This window comes from Echiichthys vipera (assembly GCF_963691815.1).
Source record: "Echiichthys vipera genome assembly, chromosome: 2".
NCBI classification, from domain to species: Eukaryota; Metazoa; Chordata; class Actinopteri; order Perciformes; family Trachinidae; genus Echiichthys; species Echiichthys vipera.
In genome coordinates, this window is record NC_139827.1 from 30,174,741 (window position 1) to 30,193,010 (window position 18,270).

Below are 18,270 nucleotides of genomic sequence, written 5' to 3' on the forward strand. Positions count from 1 at the left end.
TGGGCAAAGTATTATCTTGTGTTTGTCATCTATTCAATGGTGTGGACTGTGTTAAACAATTAAAGACACACAAGACACCTTTATACTTAATAAGACAAAAATATCAACAACAACCTGAGAAAGTGCTTTGCCCAACAATTGTGCGCAGTTTTAGGGAGGTGTATGACGTAATACTGCACTTTAAACTTTCCACAATGTTTCTGCTGAGAAGTCAACTTTATTTTGAGCTGTTCTGAATCCCTGGCCTAAAAAAAACAAAAGTTCAAGTTAGAAGAACATGTTTCAACATCCAATTAAGATGACAAAATAATACAGGCAACACAAAAAAAGGTACATTAGAAAGTAAATTAAAATGGCAAACCACACACACGAGGTTTGCTTTAGTGTAGTAGTAGTTGGCCTTAGAGTATACTGGCAAAGAATAAAAGGTATTTGCACACTGACATCTAGTGATTTAAAAGTGTACTGGGTACTGGATCAGGATTAGAGTCTCAAGTGGCTCATTTGTGAAATATGTTGGGGTTGGATGGAGGAACAGTAGACAGATTTGGGACAATGAGGGAGTGAGGAACAGGTGTACAGGGTGGAGTAGGATCAAGGATTGAGAAAATGAGGACATTCAAGTCAAGTATGAAAAGACAAGAGCTAGGGTCAGCCTTTTCCTGGCTCGGTCGTCCAGTTTGGAGGGGCGGCCCGATCTAGGCCAGGTCTGGGTGGATCCATATGCCTCCACTTCTGGACAATACTCTGAACCTCAGAAGGAGAGTTAAAGCCTTTGAAATCTTTTTAGATCCTTCTCTTAACTTGTGCCCATCCATCCATCTTTCCATCCATGGTGCATTATTTGTGTTTCCATGCTCTACTCGAAGTGGAATCATCAAGGAACATCTGATTTTATTCTGAAGTCAAATCAAAAACACCACAGTTGACTTCAGGTGGAGGCAGATTAACTTGGTGTGCAATCTGGAAGGTGATTGGTTATTCCTGAGAATGTTTATATGGTTATTTTAAAAGGACGGATCAATTTTCCATCACTACTCTAGTTTCAGAAATTTAGAAGAAAAAAAATCACTTGACTGTTGTAAGGCAAAATGTGCAAATCAAACATATATAATGAAATATATATTTTCTATGCATTATCATTTCAGGCTGTAAAACAAAAAAAAGTGACTATTTCAAAAGTAACCTTCTATAGGCACTGTATTTATCTATTCCTTCAGTACAATTACACCACACTGACCCCTCAAATGTAAAGCTGTAATCTGGAAGATTCCTATGGTCAAAGGAGCTCACACAGTGGTCATTGAGCCTATGGCACACTGAACGTATTGCAGTATTTGTATATTTGCTGTATTATGAACTACGTAACTAAGTTTTATGAAATAATGCTGTTCTACAAAAAACAGAACTATGCACACAATTCTGAAAACTTTAAATCAACGACAAGACTTTACTGCTAAACCCTGAGCACGATTCCAATATTTCCACTCAGACAGACGTTCTAAATCCACCAGAGCTGAAATCTGGAGGATTGACACTTTAACATCAATGCTCATGTTAAAACACACTCAAGTTTATCAATGCCACACCAAAAAAATAATATTTTACTCACTCTTTTAATCAGCCATGTCAAAGAAAGAAGACTTTGTAGCGTATACATTTATTTAAAAAAATAATAATAATGTTCAACTTACAATTTAGACGGTGCATGGAAATGAAGTTGTAAAAACTGCACACAAAAAATAAAGTAATGTTAATGTCCGAAGTGGAAAACAGTGGTGGTAAATAAGGTCCCATCTACCCACTTCCCTTCCTCTGATGTGAGCTTCTGTCAGGGCTTGGTGTGATGCTGCATCAATGCAACTCGTGGAGTCTCAGAGAGGGTCTGTTGTCTGTTGAGTGTGCAACTGTTTTCCATGTGGACTGTTGGCCTGGGAGTCTGAGGAGCAGATTACAAACAAGAACAGGAAAACAGGAGAACGAGGCACAAAGTTACTATGAGTCAATGGCTATTGGAAATTCCAAAAATCAAAGCCCACAGTATCCAAAGAGTGGGTTTAGATCAGGGCTGCCCAACCCTGCTCCTGCAGAGCCACTGTCCTGCATGTTTTAGGTTTCTGCCTGCTCTAACACACCTGAGCCTAATGATTTTCAAAGCTGTGACAAGCTCCAGCTGCTTGATAACAAGCACATCATCAGACTCATGTGTGTGAGAGCAGAGAGAAACCTAAAACATGCAGGACGGTGGCTCTGCAGGAGCAGGGTTGGGCAGCCCTGTTATAGACTATAAGGCAGACACGAGTCAGTTTGGGTTTTAATTGTTACGGTCGACAAATCCCATAAAAAAAATCCAAATCCAAAGACAGATTAATCTCATTCCTCTGCCGTAGAGTCACACACACATCAGGTTGACCAAATTCAATCAAGAGAATAAGAAATGATTATTCAATTCTAAAAAGGATGACAACACTTTATTGGATATTAATGCATATTTCTTCAGCAGGAATGAATAAACTGAATAAACCGCGTACCCGAAGGCCCAATGAGGTGATGCTCTCCATCCTGTTGGTACGGGCTCAGGCACAGGAAGAGAGTCTTCAGAACTGAACTGGCAGTGGCTGATACTGATCCTACAAAATCAGGCATTACACAACATTATTCAACAGTAGAGATTACAATGCAGTCGTTTCTTTTTTATTCATATCATACACAGCAACAGTTAGTGATTTAGTCACTTCTGTTCTATGTTTGCAACACCGGTTAGGGATTTATATTACCTATTTAAGTATCTGTTTGCAGTGCACTTTACATGGAAGTGTTATTTATTTATTTTTGCTGCTAATGTACACTGTATTTGTTAATAAATAATATTCAGCACATTTATATCTGGTTAATTCATTCAACAGTAGGATCGGATTGGTATCAGGTATCAGCGGAAACACTCAGCCCAGGATCCGAAAAAAACTGAATTGGTGCATCACTAGCACACAGCAAATGAGCATTTCACTCTGGCATTTGGAAGCAGGGTGTGGAACGTCCTTACCTTTGTGGGATGACATGTTGGGCAGCTGCTGATGAGCACAAGTCGTGGATGGGGTGTTACAAAAAGGAGTTGGACTGGTGGACGTCTCACTGACAGAATCTGGCACAAGGGTACAGACAGGATTCACCTGTTTCTGTGTCGGTAGATTTCTATGCTCCGCTGAATGGTCTTCATCTGCTATTTTAGGATTTGGAGAGGAACTGGGGGATATTGGTGCATGATGGATTTCTTTGACATTAGTTCTAACTTGGTGTTGGAGAGGTCTCTCTACATTAGGAGGCTTTTGTTTGGAGTTTGAGGAAAGAGGTGTTTTCTCAACAGACTGCTTTGACTGTGGAGAGCAGGAGGAAGTCCTTGGATGATCCGGTCGAGACTGCATGCACGGGAGAGAAGCAGCAAAAAGGCTGGAGAAGGACTTGGCAGAGGCAGGTTCAACCGCACTTTCAACCCGATTACTTGTGCAATCTGCAGCCTGTGGAGCAGGACAGGACGCTGGAGGAGCGGAGGGCTGCAGAGTGTCAGTAATGGGGCTTGCAAAAAGGCTATGAAAGGGTCTTTTCAGGGTCTTTTTACAGCCAACTGCCACATCAGCACAATGTTCCATTTTACTGCTGCCCTCTGCTGTGACTTCAGCTGAATAATGCTGTGTGCCATGTTTGAGGCCTGACTGTGTCTTTTTGGAGTGCAGGTGGGTCTCGGTGGGTTGTTTTTCTGCAAAATGACGAGTGGAAGAGTTTGCAGAATCACATGCGTTAGTGGTGGTGGTGACAGGTTCAACAGGAACAGCGGCTCCACCATTAAACTCTGTGTCACCTGAAGAGGGACAAAAAGGCTTTTTTGAGGCTTGTGAGTCAGATGTCAGCACAGAGAGATTTGGCCTCAAGTGTGAAGGATGTTTGGAGGTAGATGTCTGACTAAGGGGCCTTGAAAAAATGTTTTGGCAGTTTGTGCTTCCAAAAGGAAGAACGCCTCGGCTTTTAGAGTTTAGAGAGCGTGTGATATCCATGGGCAGGTGCGTGCTTCTTGCTTTTTGAGCTGGTTTCAGGGATTCGGGCATACTGCCACCTTGTTTCTTGTTATCCCTGGAGGGCAGAGTTTGACTGGGGAAGGTCTTTGGAATCGGGCTCGTATGCACTTGGAGGGATGACAGGCTTTTGAAAAAAAAATCCTGGGATTTCTTCACTTCATTTCTGGTATTTACCGCATACAAGTCCTTCTCATTTGGGGTTTCTGAGCTTCGCAGAGGATCGGCGATGTCTTCAGAGTCAGTTTTGGGGGTATAGGTTACAGTTTGGGCAGTAGGAGGGATAGATGTGAGGCCAGATGTAGATTTTTCCCCTGATCTACTGGACCTGAGAACAGCATCCACAGAGTAGGGAGCGTCACTTTGATTTGAAAAGCCTGAAGTGCAATCAGGAGAGGAGAGAGGGCCAGAGTCTTGAGTCCCCGGGGTTGTAAAGAAATAAGGGAACGGTTTGGATAGTTGAGGTCCAAGCACTGCTGCAACTGAATAACAAACTGGCTCCTCACGATTAAGGTCACTTGATGGAGGGATGTGAGGTTGGGCAGTGTGTGATGCGTTGGGTGGGACAGCTTCCTCCATGTTATCAGCCAGTTCTTCAGTCTGGGACAAGGGGGTTTCCTCCACAGCATTTGTTTGTGTGCTGTTGTAAAAGTTTGGTCTGGAAAATAAAAACATCAGCATGCAAGTAGCTGAATGTTAATGACTCCAATCATAAATGATATAAATGATTAGTGGATCAATGATGTACACGGATATACGTTTGTATGAGCATACCTGAGTGGTAGGAGATGTGTCTCAGGGGTCCCATCTGCCTCCATCTCTTCTGACTCATCTCTGTTCTCTGGCTGTCCCCACGACTCCTGTTCAGCTTTTTTTGCAAGTTGTTGTTTTTCATAGAGGTCCAGATCCCGTTGTTTTACCTGCGGTCAGAAGAAGCAAAGGCACGAGGCAATCATCTTCCGCTCACAGCAATGCATATTAGACTTTTGAGCACATGTTCATGAGTGGACTTTTAAATACATACTTCAGACAACAGCTTGCTAGTGATGTCATTTAGTGGCTCGTGGGAAAACTTGCAATCTGCCCCTTGAGAACAGTGTCCCTTGAAGAAGAACTTACAAGGGAAGGACTGTGCGGCGCAGTAAAGGAAATGTCCGTTATTCAACCGTTTCTGACAAATAGCGGTACGATACTTATCACTGCTATGAGTTTATGATAGAGAGATGTATTGCGGCTCGACTGAAGGATATTATGCATGTATGGGCAGCTCCCCCCTTTTGTGCACAGCCCTTGGACGTAGAATTTGCAGACTTCTTTGAGGAGGTCGTTGTGACCCTGAATATGCTCCAGTTTGCAGTCATCAGCCTGTGTGCAGGAAAGGGAAGAAAGCAATGCTAGGGCATTACAGTCTGAGCTATAACCATATGCCGAAACAATGACAATTACTTTTTTGTATCCTACAAGTTCTTTTGACATGTCCATATTGGTATCCTTTCACTTTAAGAAAAATAAAAAATAAAAATATAGACACAGTAAACATAACCTGCCTTGATGCACCTTCCCCAGAGGAAATGTCGACAAACTAACCGCCCATCCACCAACAAAGCATTGCTGTCCTTGAACTCCTGTGTCATGAACTTTGGACGATCGACGTGGATGTCCTAAGAGGAAAGATGAACAGAACCTTTAGATTCAAACCTTTTAATTTGTATATGATTAAGATGATTTCAATTAAGCATTTTTTTGCTCACTGAACTCATTTTAGTGGCACTGAGCTTTTGTTAGGGACAGGTTCTTACATTTGGTGGATTCATTTGTGTAGATTAAGAGTGGTCCACATCTTATGTTGCTATGGGGGACTGCCCTGGCAGATACTGTATTGATCCCAAAGGAAAAAAATAATTAGGGGTGGGACGGTTTATTAAAAAAATCTGTACCGTTCGGTACGCTTGTCACTGTCCAGGAAACGTTTTTACCGGTCGGTATATGAGGTGCAACGTAGCGTAAGCCTTGCGCCATATTTATAGGATTGTATAACCGATACTGCACTTTATTTCCAAGTGGAAAGACTAATGTTCCTACTAAGAACTGACAATCAGAGAATGGAAATATTATGGACATTGTATTTTGTGTTCATTTTAAAGAAAGGAAAGTCTAGTGCTGTTTGAGTTTATTCTTCACTTTACCTTTGCCTGGAATGTGACCATAAAAATAGGAAAGTTAAATTATTTTCAGTCAGAGCTTTAAGAGCCATTTTCCTCTTTTTACTTTATAGGAAACAATGTTTGTCAGAGATACATGTAGAGGCTTGTAGCCTATTTCAGTCAGTTCAGTGATGTTTGTGCATATTTTAGTGAAAGAAAACCCATTTTCTTCAAGATTTGACAATGTATAAGTGCGAAACTCAATATGCACACATGTGCAACCACACATCCCTTTTATTGGAGAGGTTAAGCACCAGCAAGCTTCATATGATCTGTATGTTTGTGTGTCAGCTCTGTGTCTTTCTGACACACTCTATGTTGCTTTCTTGCTCTGTAGCTGGATGTTGTGAGCGCTAGGACCTTAGCAGGAAAAAAAGAACTTAAAACGAAACTTGCTAGTGCATCAGCAAAAGCTAATTGACATGCCACTATCGATGAGGAATGGTGGAATAAATGGGCCAGTCTACACACATAAAAGGCTGATGGAGGATAATATCTTTCCTGCTCACAGATACCGTATTTAGGTATTATGTTTACCTGCTTGTAATTTTTATTTCTCCTGTCTCCTCCATCTTTTCTCCAAGTACGTCTCGTCTGATGGCTTCCACCTCTATTGGGAGGTCTCCATCTCTCCTTCTGTTGATGCTTATTTTTCTGCTCCTTTGTAGCATTATAACTCCTGGTTGTCTGAGCTCGGTAATGTTGCTTCTGTGGAAAGACATGCATAGAAATCAAATGTCGAGGACATGTCTGTTAATAATGGAAGGTTATCAGGACCTTTTCAAATTTGGCATTTCCTCAGATACAATTTCAATGTGTAGACAAGTGGCACAAACCCCATATAACTTATTACACTATACACTGAATTGCAAGTCAGGGTTGCACAATATGAGGAAGGCAATAACGACATTACTTGCAATAAATAAACTGATAAAGTGTACTCGCTGCTGTGTTTTACGTCTTTAAGCGTACTGCTAATATACAACAAACTGCTTGTTGAATTAAAAAACAACTGAAAGAATAAGACACTGAACTGAGCACAAAAGGAATCATTCAAAAATAATGATAGTTCAATTTAAAAGTGCATTTCTCTACTGATACTCCCTTTCAACTACAGTAACTCAAAAACTCCACAAGTGTCGAAATCTCTCACAGTGCGTTTATTGTGCAATTTTTTTTTTAGATGGATTTTCACTTAATTTTATGGATGTTCCGTTTATCAATGCCAACATCAGCATTTTACAGCATGTTCATGAATGTCGTGTTTATTTGCAGGGCTGTTGTATTAGACAGCATCAATAGTAGCTATGTGTAGCACATAAACTGGAAACAGTGCATCTGCAATGATGCAGAAACCCAGATTTTTCTGTGTTATTAAAGTTAGTGGTAAAAAAAATCTTAAAGTGTTTCAACAAGGAAATAGGGGTTACATCATGTGTTATCTTTACGGCATAGAGGAGGTAGCATTTATTGTGCAAGTTCACCTCACCTTTCCATAAGGGCCAGAGGGCTCCATCTGGGGTTTCCTCTTTCTGGCATTGTCTCCTTTACCATTGTCACTGTCGTCCCTGTAAAACAAAAGGAGTTTGGAAGAATTAGCTACTGCCTGGGACTTTTAACAGCATGCATCACTCCGCTTTTAAAGTGTTCTAACCGTTTAATTCATTTAGGCTCGTTGGTCGGCCTCTCTCTCTGTGACATGTTTCAAAAATAACATTTGTGAATGGTCGTGAGAGGAGGACGAAGCCTGGACATTTCAGTGCAAGCATCCAGATTTGCTCATAAGGCTGTGGAAACCGCATCACAGAAGAGCAAACATGAAGTTAAGGCATGCTGTAAAGCAAAAATCACAGACTTTTAATTGCTTTCAGACTTGGCTAAGTTAAAAATATAAATAAACAAGCTAACCTTAACGTTGACATTCAGCCCTTTAAGAAGACCAAGCTGAATGTATTCTGGAGCGCAGGAAACTACGGAGTAACGCAAGTAACTAGGGAGGACAAAACATGACTTAAGTCTCAATAAATACATAAATGTATGTATAAAGACACACAGGAATATATCAATAAATGCATAAATAAAGGAATAAATACAATAAATAAATGTATAAATAAATAGTTTACATTTATTTCTACATTTTGTTCACCTACATTTTTTATTTCTGTATTTCTGTGTCCATAAGTTGATGATAGGAGGTCCCATTTATTCATGCAATTATTTATTTACTCCTGTATTTATTTAAATAAATAAATACATTTAAATATATATTTTTTTTTTTAATTTATCTTTTCATTTATTGAGACTTAGGTCATGTTTAATTCTAAATAAGTAACCTCACTGCCTGAACAACTCGTCAGAGTCACACATGAAACCATAGCGACATCTATTTGATTGATTATTGGTACACAAATGGAAACAAACAGATAAACTTCAGATACGTTTATGACACAAAGTAGGAACTAGTGCGCAGGACATGTTGTATGTGTTGCTTGGCAACGGTGCAGTTCCAGTCAAGTAGCGGAACTATATTTTTTGGCGTTAAATAAACAAACAAACACAGAATCACCCCCGTGATAAGGTTCAGTAACAGCCCCCTCGTGTGACACTGCTCCATTAAACGTTACCTGGGAGTAAAGGCCGGCTGTCCGTGACTTTTGACACCTCCCTCCACAGCAGACAGGCTCGTGAACAGGTTTGCGAAGGCCATTTGGTCCTTCTCCTCGGAGTTATTTTCTAGGTATCTCGGACTTATTTGTGTGTTCGAGTTGAAAGACTAGCAAGGTGAGGGCACTCGTGGGTGAGAATGTGCCCACCCAGTCACACATGTTGATACTGTCATACTTAATAAGTTACCGTCACAACACAAAAGTTTAAACAGCCCGCGGCGGTTGCTCGTGGTAACAAAGCCTGCCTCTACACGTAAAACAAAGCTGCTGTCGTCACCACCAGGTATTGCTTGTCCTAGCCTTCCTCCGGTCTTCTCTGGCCTGACGTGACAATATGTTCGCGACTTAGTTGTAAATCGTGGTTCGCATGGTATTGTTCAACAGTTCTTCCGTATTTGAGACCTACGTCACCTCCTTGGACTCTACCAAATATAGACAGAGGGGGGTGAAACCATGCAACCACGGGGGGGAAGACCAAGACCCCGACTCCTAGAGCCACCTAGCGGTAAAGTTTTCCATTGTCTGGTATATTTGGGGATGTACAAGAATTACTTCATTGAATTTGAATTTTTTCACTCTTATTATTAATCATGTTACACACACAGGCCCGAAATACACACACGCACAGACAGGACCTATACATGCAATTAAGGAGAGATGTTAGTGCGAGGGGGCTGCCAGTAACCAACGTCCTGAGCAGTTGGGGGTTCGGTGCCTTGCTCAACAGCACCTCGGCAGTGCCCAGGAGATGAACTGGCACCTCTCCAGCCACTAGTCCACACTCCATACATGGTCCACACAGGGACTTGAACCAGCGACCAGCGACCATACTTTTAAGTAGTAGGTCTACTTTAAAATAAAAATAAAAAAAAACGTTTCACTTTCTCCATAATGCACTGACCAAATAAATAAATAAAAAACAGTTTATAGGCTATCAGTTACATCTATTAGTTACACCTGTGCTTTTCCTACCATGACCAGCCACAATATCTGCCATCAGAAAGGTTTGATATTGCTTCGGAAATGTAAAGAGACTCACCCAAGCACCTTAATAATGACTTTTAAATTATATATTAAATTGCTTTTAGGTGTATTAATTAAACCAAAATACTACATAGTGTCATATCTCAGTTAGGATTTTGACGAGGATGTCTTAAATCTTATTTGATCTGTTCCTTGTGTTTTTTTTGCCTTTGTTAAGCTCTCTGTCATGTCTTTGACTCACTACTTTTAAAGTGTTTTTTCCCCATCTTTATTGTTGTATTCCCCAGTTTGAATTAGATATGCTCTGTGAAAATCAATCTATAATTTAAAAAAAAAAATCAATGCTTTTACATGTGTCGTTTTGTTACGTATTGCTGCATGTCTTCCCAAGTTTAGCCCACAAAGTAGTGCCAAGTTTTCTAAATGACCTTATCTGGACTTCTGTGTTGTCCCTGTCACATTACAGTTCCCTTCATTTGTTGTTGCCCTGGGATGAAATACCTTGAGTCTTGCCACAACAGACTAATAGACTTTGATCTGTAGCCTACCACAACATCCACATTTGCATTCAGATGCTCTAACAAATACGCTTATAGTGGAAATAGTATTTTGAAAGGGTGTTACGTCAGAGTCTAAGACCGGTGAAACTACATTGAAGATGAAGTGCAGAAATTAAAATAAACCAGGTTGAGTTTTAAATCAGATGTGAAGACATGGTTGTTAAATAATTTGTAGGTATATATGATGTTTTATTGTGAGTTTTAGTTTCCAGTTTAATGTTGTTCTTTTAATCTGCCATCAGAGGACCACAATGGAAATAATCCCTCAGGGATTTTAAACATCTGTCATGAATGTTTTAAACTTGTGAAATCTGTCTTTCATTCATGAGATTTTAAGTAACAAATCTACGAGAAAAAAGTCACAGATTGATGAGATTTCAAATAGCAAATATCAGAGTAAAAGGTTGCAGATTTATGAGATTTAAAATAGCAAATCTACGAGAAAAAAGTTGCACTATAGTATAGTTAGGGGAAAGTTTGAATCAATGGAAAGCTTCCCCAATGACTCAAGCATGCACACCAACTGGCCTGAGAGAACCCGTATTTGTTCATTCTTTTATGATAAAAAAAAGAGCTGTTAGAGATAGTCAATGCTCTCAGATGTGAGAGGTATAATGAGGTTGCTTCGGGTTTGAGAACCAGAGGGGATCGGACCTAAGTGACCTTTTGTTTGGAAATTACTCATGAGCCTATACTTTCTTCTGCCAAAAGTGTACATGTAAATTCTAAAACAATCCAGAGTTATTCATCAAAAAACAAAAGACATAACTCTGAACACACTGAACTACTGGGGTCAAAAAGGGCATGAGTGTAGTTTAGATGCCACAATCTTAATAGTATATTCTCCCCCATTTATGAAGCTTTAACATTAAAGATGAATTTAATAAACAGAGTCAGGACAAATTATATAATCATATCACAAGTTTTTTTTTCTTTCTTATTGGATAGGACAGACAGGAAATGGGGTGAGAGAGAGAGGGGGAGACATGCAGCAAAGGGCCGCAGATCAGAGTCGAACCCGCGGCCGCTGCCTCGAGGACCTTCAGCCTCTCTACATGGGGCGACTACTCTAACCACTGACACTGACCACTTGGCAGACATGTGTACATAAATTAACTGACTTGAGAAACCAGGCAGCAGGGCACAGAGGTGGTGCTCTCTGATTTTACAGCAAATCCACTCTACCCAGTTTATGTCACTGTGGCTGTCAAGAAAGATTAACTCTAAAACGAATATGATTCAAATGTAATTGAATCCCCTCGACTGAATGGTGAACAAGCCCACTCTGCCTCATTAATCAGCCAGTGATTAAAGAGACAAAAAGATGAGATAGAGCCTGGACTTTGTTCCTCCACATGCAGGGCCGTCCCTGTGTCTGGCTCAAAGTTCAGCTCACGCAGACAGTTTCAGTATTGCCTCTGTGAGTTTGTTTCTTGTTGGTCTCTGAACTCTTAACTCTTCGCACTGAGCTGTCCGAGCCACAGAATGACCCGTTTGGCCCGTATCGCTCCCCTACTGCTCCTGTCGGGCCTGTTTATCCACAGTGCCGTCACCCAAGAGGCCGAGGACCCGGCTACAACAGCCCCACCGGGCCAGGCCTCTGATGGCACTCAGGCAGAGGACGAGGAGTGGGGAATGGGTTCCCTCAGAGGCGGCTTTGAGTCAGTCAGCGGATACTTTGACTCCATGCTAGAGTTCATGGGTGGACGTGATGGAGTGTGCCAATACCGCTGTCGATATGGTAAGTCGGTTAAATGGACGAGTAAGCATTACGCAGTACGGTTCATTTTGGATCCTTTTTCCCCAGAATATTTCACTGTTTAATCTTTAATGTAGGGCGTAAATGTGTTAGTCTTCCCCTAACATTGATTACATGCAGTGGAAAGGGGTTAGGGTCCGTCTAGGGTTGGGTGTCCTACGCTCCACCGCTTCATGGTGTTTCCACCCCAATAACCATATCGCAGATAACACAAAGTGCTTCTTCCTTTTTGGAATTAAAATGGTTAAATTCATTTGAATATTAGCAACAAAAATCTGCCTCTGCCCCTCTAAAAGATACACTGAAGTTCAAATCCAGTCAAAGCCCTTTCATTTCCAGGTGTTTCACAATGAGAATGTTCATTTGAATAGACTTTAGACCGTCCTCTGTTATCTGTTATCATCTGTGTTTTGGCTTTAGTTGGAGAAAACAGGACATTTTTGCTCTAAAATTTTTTATATCCAGTCATTTAGATGTAGAAATGAAGCAAAATTGATTCAAATTTATTTGAATACTTACATTTCCAACTCTTATATATTTAAACAATCCTGTTTACATTGGCTACATAATTACCATAAAAAAAAATCACAAATAAAATATGAATCAAATCATCATCAATCCCACAACAGGCAGTTTATCATTATTATTATTAACAACAGTGTAGACAATGCATAATCTGTCTCTGCACAAATGCTCCTGCTTGCTCTATAATAAATAAGCAAGTGTGGTAACTGTCTTTATAATGTTCATATTACATCACAAACTATATAAAGTGCTTATACACGTACTGCACTTATACCCTTATATGTGTGGAACAACACCACCTCTGGTGCTTAACACTTCTTGTTCTTATCGTCTTTGTTATCATCTGGAAGAGAGCCTGCTGGACTGTGACCCCAGCATGATAGCAGGGGTTTCATACTGACTGTCTCTAATAATAACATGTGAAAAGATATGAACACAATAAGTGACATTTGTTTTATCTATGAGCAGACACGGATCTACTTTTAAACCCATGTGGTTATCAAATCAGCCACACAAGCCCAGCACTCGCCTGCTGTGAAATCTCCCTTTGCTTCCCATCTCAGGTAAAGATCCTGTTCCTCGTGTTGGATACCAGATGGCAGAACCCGATGGATGTAGCTCCTACTTCTTTGGTCTTCCTGTTCCAGAGGGGGTATGCTTCTTCATTTTTGGACAAATTTATTTGGATTTATCAAACTTGGAAATTTAATTGAGATAAAAAGCTGAATCTACATTGGATGGAACTTATGTTTGACTTTTTAAAAAGCGAGACCCCCCCACCCCACCCAGAGCTATTATTCGCTGTAGAGTCGCCAACAGTCGCTAACAGCCGGACGTGGCTAACACTGATTAGCTCGGGGCAGTACAGTGAAGGCCTTAAAACAACTTTTTTAACCACTAATACTGCTCTAAACCTCTGCAGTAGCATGATAAGAGTCCTTACACAGAAACAAAGCACCAATGGGCTCCTTCCTTTTGGATTGACTTTGGTGTTCGACTTGAATGGACTTTACTATGCGAGGAGCTGGTACAGGGGCCAGTTGGTAAGTCTTTCAAAACACTCTTTCAATAAACTCTGGGCTCACAAACTACGCTGTTGGTGCTTCGTTTTATGTGTAAGGACTCTTCTCATGCTGCTGCAGAGGTTTGATGTTATTTTCAGCAGTATTAATTTAAAAAAAATGTTTTAATGCCTTCACCGCAATGCCCCGAGCTAATCAGTGTTAGCCATGTCCAGCTGTTAGCGACTCTACCGGATTTCTCCGGAGTTACACTTTAAGCTTAACATGTTAATGGAATAATACTTTTCATACAACCCAGTTTACACAGAATTAACAATTGTCATAATAATGTAAAACATAATGTTTATTGGACATTCAAGCTACTGTCTATTTTTTAACTAAGTGCTGTTATTACCACTTACGCTGAATAAGCGAATGTTGGCCCTGAGGTTCATGGAATTGTAATATTTTAGCTTCAACCATTAGCAGAACAGGTTGGATTGTGCTAGCATTATGTATTAGCCTTATATTTTAGTTAGTTAAAGTTTAGGCGACTTGGATAGTGAAATATCGCCCTGCACCTTAGAGATCAATGATCCATGTCTGCTGACAGCATGGTTCTACCAGATACTTGAAAATGTCAAAGTATAAAATACAGTCAAATCCAAATACATGATTGTTGTCTCTGCTTGTGTCAAATTCAACCTGTTTTTGTTGTAAGATAAAGATGAAATAAAATATAAAACTGTAACATCCCCCCCCATCCCTATTAACGTTCATACAGTCCCTAAATGTGTAGAGAAGTCTACATTTGACTGGACATTGGAATCAGTTTTAGTGTCCAGCAAACCCCCCACCCCACCACATTGCATGTAAACACATGAATCACCTGTTGTCTTCCAGATGGATGTGGGCATCCCTGCCATGACCAAGTGTTGCAATCAGCTGGATATATGTTACGACACCTGCGGCTCCAACAAGTACCGCTGCGACTCCAAGTTCCGCTGGTGCCTCCACAGCATCTGTTCTGACCTCAAGAAGAGCCTCGGCTTTGTGTCAAAAGTTGAAGGTCAGTAACATTTGAACCTTTATTTCATCCAGGACTGGATTACTGAGCCCATCCAAACATACACACTCTATTTGCAACAGTGGGGCATGAGCTGCCTCGACCTACATAATCCAGTATTTGTAATAGCTGAAAATGATGTCATGATAACCAGTCGTGGTGGGCTTAATGTTATATATGAAAATCTTTTGAAGAGATCCAAATGAACCCAGAAGTCAGCTTATATTTCTATTATGAGATCTCAATGCATAATTAAGTGTTTAAAACATTTCAATTAGACCCTCCGGATGACTAGATGTATATGCTGAGTGATTTTTGTACATACGGCGCTCTGTACTGAATGCATTTCCTGTTTCTGTCACTTTCTCTCCGCAGCATGTGAAACGGTAGCAGACACCTTGTTCAACACAGTGTGGACTTTAGGCTGCAGACCCTACATGAACAGCCAGAGAGCAGCATGCTTCTGTCAGGGAGAGGAGAAAGATGAACTTTAGATTAAAGCCTGAACCACTCTCCTATTTATAACAGCATCAGACGGAGCAACACATCAGAAGATGTCATGGTGTCGCCAAGACTCCTCTCCGACTACTTGAGTAATTTATTGGAAGGTTATTGTTCTGTTTTGTTCAGTCGTTATTTTACTTTGCAGCAAAATGAAGTTGTTATTGTTAAAAGTTCACCTGTGTTGCAGGCCCAAACTGTTTGCCTGTAGTGTTGCAAAAATATCTGTGGCGTGAGCTCCTATCCTAATGCTTCATGTTTTGGGTGCATTATCATGGGCTACTTAGGGTAGTGCTGCTGCACTTTTTAAAACTCTGAAATATTTATCAACCAAGAACAACAAGTGAAAACTATTTTAGGAAGAAAAAAAGGCCTATATAAAAGAGATACAATACAGCGCTGGGCTGTATTAAATACTACACTTTAAATGTAATAATCAAATATAATATGTAATAAACAGATTTATCAACACAAATATCTGCAGTTATCCAAAGTACCCCCATTTGAGAAACACTTGTCTACTGTATAAATAAATGTTATTGACATTTAAGTGTGGTGAAGTATGATTGTTCTTTTTGATGGTATACCAGTGACAGCATGCATTAAGTCTTCAGATCAGTGAGCCACTCTGCTTAAACCTGGGGTGGGCAGTCTATTTTTTGCATTAAATCAATAATAATCTGAGAGAAGTGTTCTGAGAGAAAAATAGACCAATAGGCCAATCATTTCAGAGAGAGAGAGAGAGCGTTCCTATTAGTTACATCATTAGCTACAGGAAGAGGTCTCACTCTGCTTCAAATTCTGGCATTTTGTTTTTTGCTTTTTATAAACTGCAGCTTTAATAGTACTTGATACAGATATCAGTTTAAAAACAATCTAATAATACCTTAGGCTGCAAAATAAAATTGGAATGAATAACAAATGACAGACTACGCCATGATTCCCACCAGTGGACACGGAGGTCAATTCAATTTACGTTCTACAGTTCAAAATGTTCCAACACATTATTTGTATAGCAGCTGTTGGTTGTAAGGGGCATTGAATTGCTACCAACATGTAGATGAACAACTCTAAAAGGGAGAAAAAGGAATCCCAAAGGGTTTATAATGGACTCAACTACTGTACACTGACCAATTTACAATTAGGACATTTCAGGTTCAACTCTTCAATGTAGCAAGAGTTGAACCTGAAATTGTCAGGCTCTGCATGTTTTACCTGTCCTTTGCCTGCCTCTTACAACAAAAACAGGTTGAATTTGACACAAGCAGAGACACAACAATCATGTCTTTGTATTGGACTGTATTTTATACTTTGACATTTTCAAGTATCTGGTGGAACCATGCTGTCAGCAGACATGGATCATTGATCTCCAAGGCGCCTAAACTTTAACTAACTAAAATACAAGGCTAATACATAATGCTAGCACAATCCAACCTGTTCTGCTAATGGTGGAAGCTAAAATATTACTACTTTCAGCTCATCCTTAACATGTGTTAAAGACCTAATGTTTACAGGGTTAACCTGGTCAGAACTGAGAGTACTCCACCCATTTAGCACTGAATCCTATAATATAATCAGACTCACAATGGACTGTAAAATTGGACTTGTTTGTCGCACTAGATCAAAACAAAAGGCATTCGGTTATTCCTCTAATGGTCGACTACTGTAAAATGTACAGTAATAACTGACAACGCAAGATAGATTTTGTCAAACATTCATGACTATGCTAAAAACTGAGTGTTTGTGCATAATACCTGGATGTGACCATTTTCATGATTAAATGAGAATGACCTCCTCATGGTTGTGTGCCTCCGTCAGTCAGTTATGTTGAGGTTTACATCCTTGAAGGTCAGCGGTCTCAACAAGCCGTTAAGGAAGGCCAGCTAAGTGATCAGGTCAGGGTGGAGGTGGACAGAGTGGAGGCAGTGCCACAGAGGACGAGGGACAAACTCCAACCATCTTGTTTAACCCTTCTCCCCCTCTCTACGATGAGCTGTGGCAGACCGGAAGTGCGTCGCAAAGAGAAGGATGAAGTACAAGATCCTGGGAGTAGTTCCACCTCCGACTCAAGGGTCTGAGGATAGACGTCATTTGCTGTACAGATTGCGAAGCCCTTTGAGGCACTTTTTAGGTTTGTGGTATTGGACTGTATAAATAAAACTGACTTGACTTTGGTTAAGTTTGTTGTCTGGTTCTGCTGTTCGTTTATGAGCGAGTTAATTGAGAGAAACAAAAAAAAGTCCTTGTATGTGTTCACATGCAGGTTTCAGCCGTGACAGTAACAAATAAAGAATATGGATGTTGCTGCAAATAAGCTACAATTTCTGAACTGTGGTTGCTTCAAACACATTTTCAACTCAGCAGCACAGAAGATCTAAACAATCAGCACAGTTTCAAGAGTAGTGTCAACAGTTCAGTATCTGCCCAAATGTCTCCCCTTCTTTTCTCAGTTATGGCGTTGAATAATGGACAGAAACATTATGCCGTCACAGTGAAGTTTAACTTTTGGATATAAAGCATCATCATTTACACATTTGTGTGACATGCTGTCAGAAATAGTGCAGAATTTTTTGAGTTATGGCCAAAAAATGTGTTTTGTGAGGCCACGGTGACCTCTGACCACCAAAATCTGATCCATGAATTCATCCTAAACTCCTCCAGGGTTTCCTAAGATAGTGTCCACAAGAATGGGACAGACGACCTGAAACCATAATGCCTCTGGCAGCAGCTATCGTGGAGGCATAAAAACATACACTGGGAGGTCACATTGATCTATGACTCTCAGAGTTTAATCCCTTCATCCTTGAGTGCAAGTGGACGTTTGTGCCACATTTGAAGAAATTCCATCACGGCGTTCCTGAGATGTCACGTTCACGAGGAGGGGCACGCGGAAAACACAGTCATGTTTCAACACCAGAAATAAGATGCCGCGCAGTG

General features: G+C 40.5%; 2 protein-coding genes and 2 long non-coding RNA genes across 4 annotated transcripts; 1 reads left to right on the top strand and 3 right to left on the bottom strand.

Annotated features, from left to right (window-relative positions):
• Positions 1–1,724: 1,724 nt before the first annotated feature.
• Positions 1,725–4,181, bottom strand: LOC310959508. Its single transcript, XR_014593573.1, has 3 exons — positions 3,044–4,181; positions 2,532–2,630; positions 1,725–1,939 (listed from the first exon to the last, which is right to left on the bottom strand). It is a non-coding gene; the product is annotated as an uncharacterized lncRNA (long non-coding RNA).
• A 248-nt stretch (positions 4,182–4,429) lies between these two features.
• LOC310953994 lies at positions 4,430–5,198 on the bottom strand. Its single transcript, XR_014593403.1, has 3 exons — positions 5,092–5,198; positions 4,842–4,987; positions 4,430–4,725 (listed from the first exon to the last, which is right to left on the bottom strand). It is a non-coding gene; the product is annotated as an uncharacterized lncRNA (long non-coding RNA).
• Positions 5,199–5,427: 229 nt separating this feature from the next.
• LOC310956629 (uncharacterized protein) lies at positions 5,428–9,028 on the bottom strand (the record flags this gene model as incomplete). The annotated part of the gene is made up of 5 exons (XM_083926932.1): positions 8,896–9,028; positions 7,761–7,839; positions 6,809–6,979; positions 5,611–5,728; positions 5,428–5,432 (listed from the first exon to the last, which is right to left on the bottom strand). Exons 1-5 carry the CDS (start codon positions 8,976–8,978, stop codon positions 5,428–5,430), a joined length of 456 nt encoding a protein of 151 aa, XP_083783058.1. The 5' UTR covers positions 8,979–9,028.
• A 2,938-nt stretch (positions 9,029–11,966) lies between these two features.
• LOC310954977 (group XIIB secretory phospholipase A2-like protein) lies at positions 11,967–15,326 on the top strand (the record flags this gene model as incomplete). Its single annotated transcript, XM_083924683.1, has 4 exons — positions 11,967–12,222; positions 13,329–13,417; positions 14,670–14,835; positions 15,208–15,326. The coding sequence occupies 4 exons, from the start codon at positions 11,967–11,969 to the stop codon at positions 15,324–15,326; spliced, it is 630 nt and encodes a 209-aa protein (XP_083780809.1).
• Positions 15,327–18,270: the final 2,944 nt, after the last annotated feature.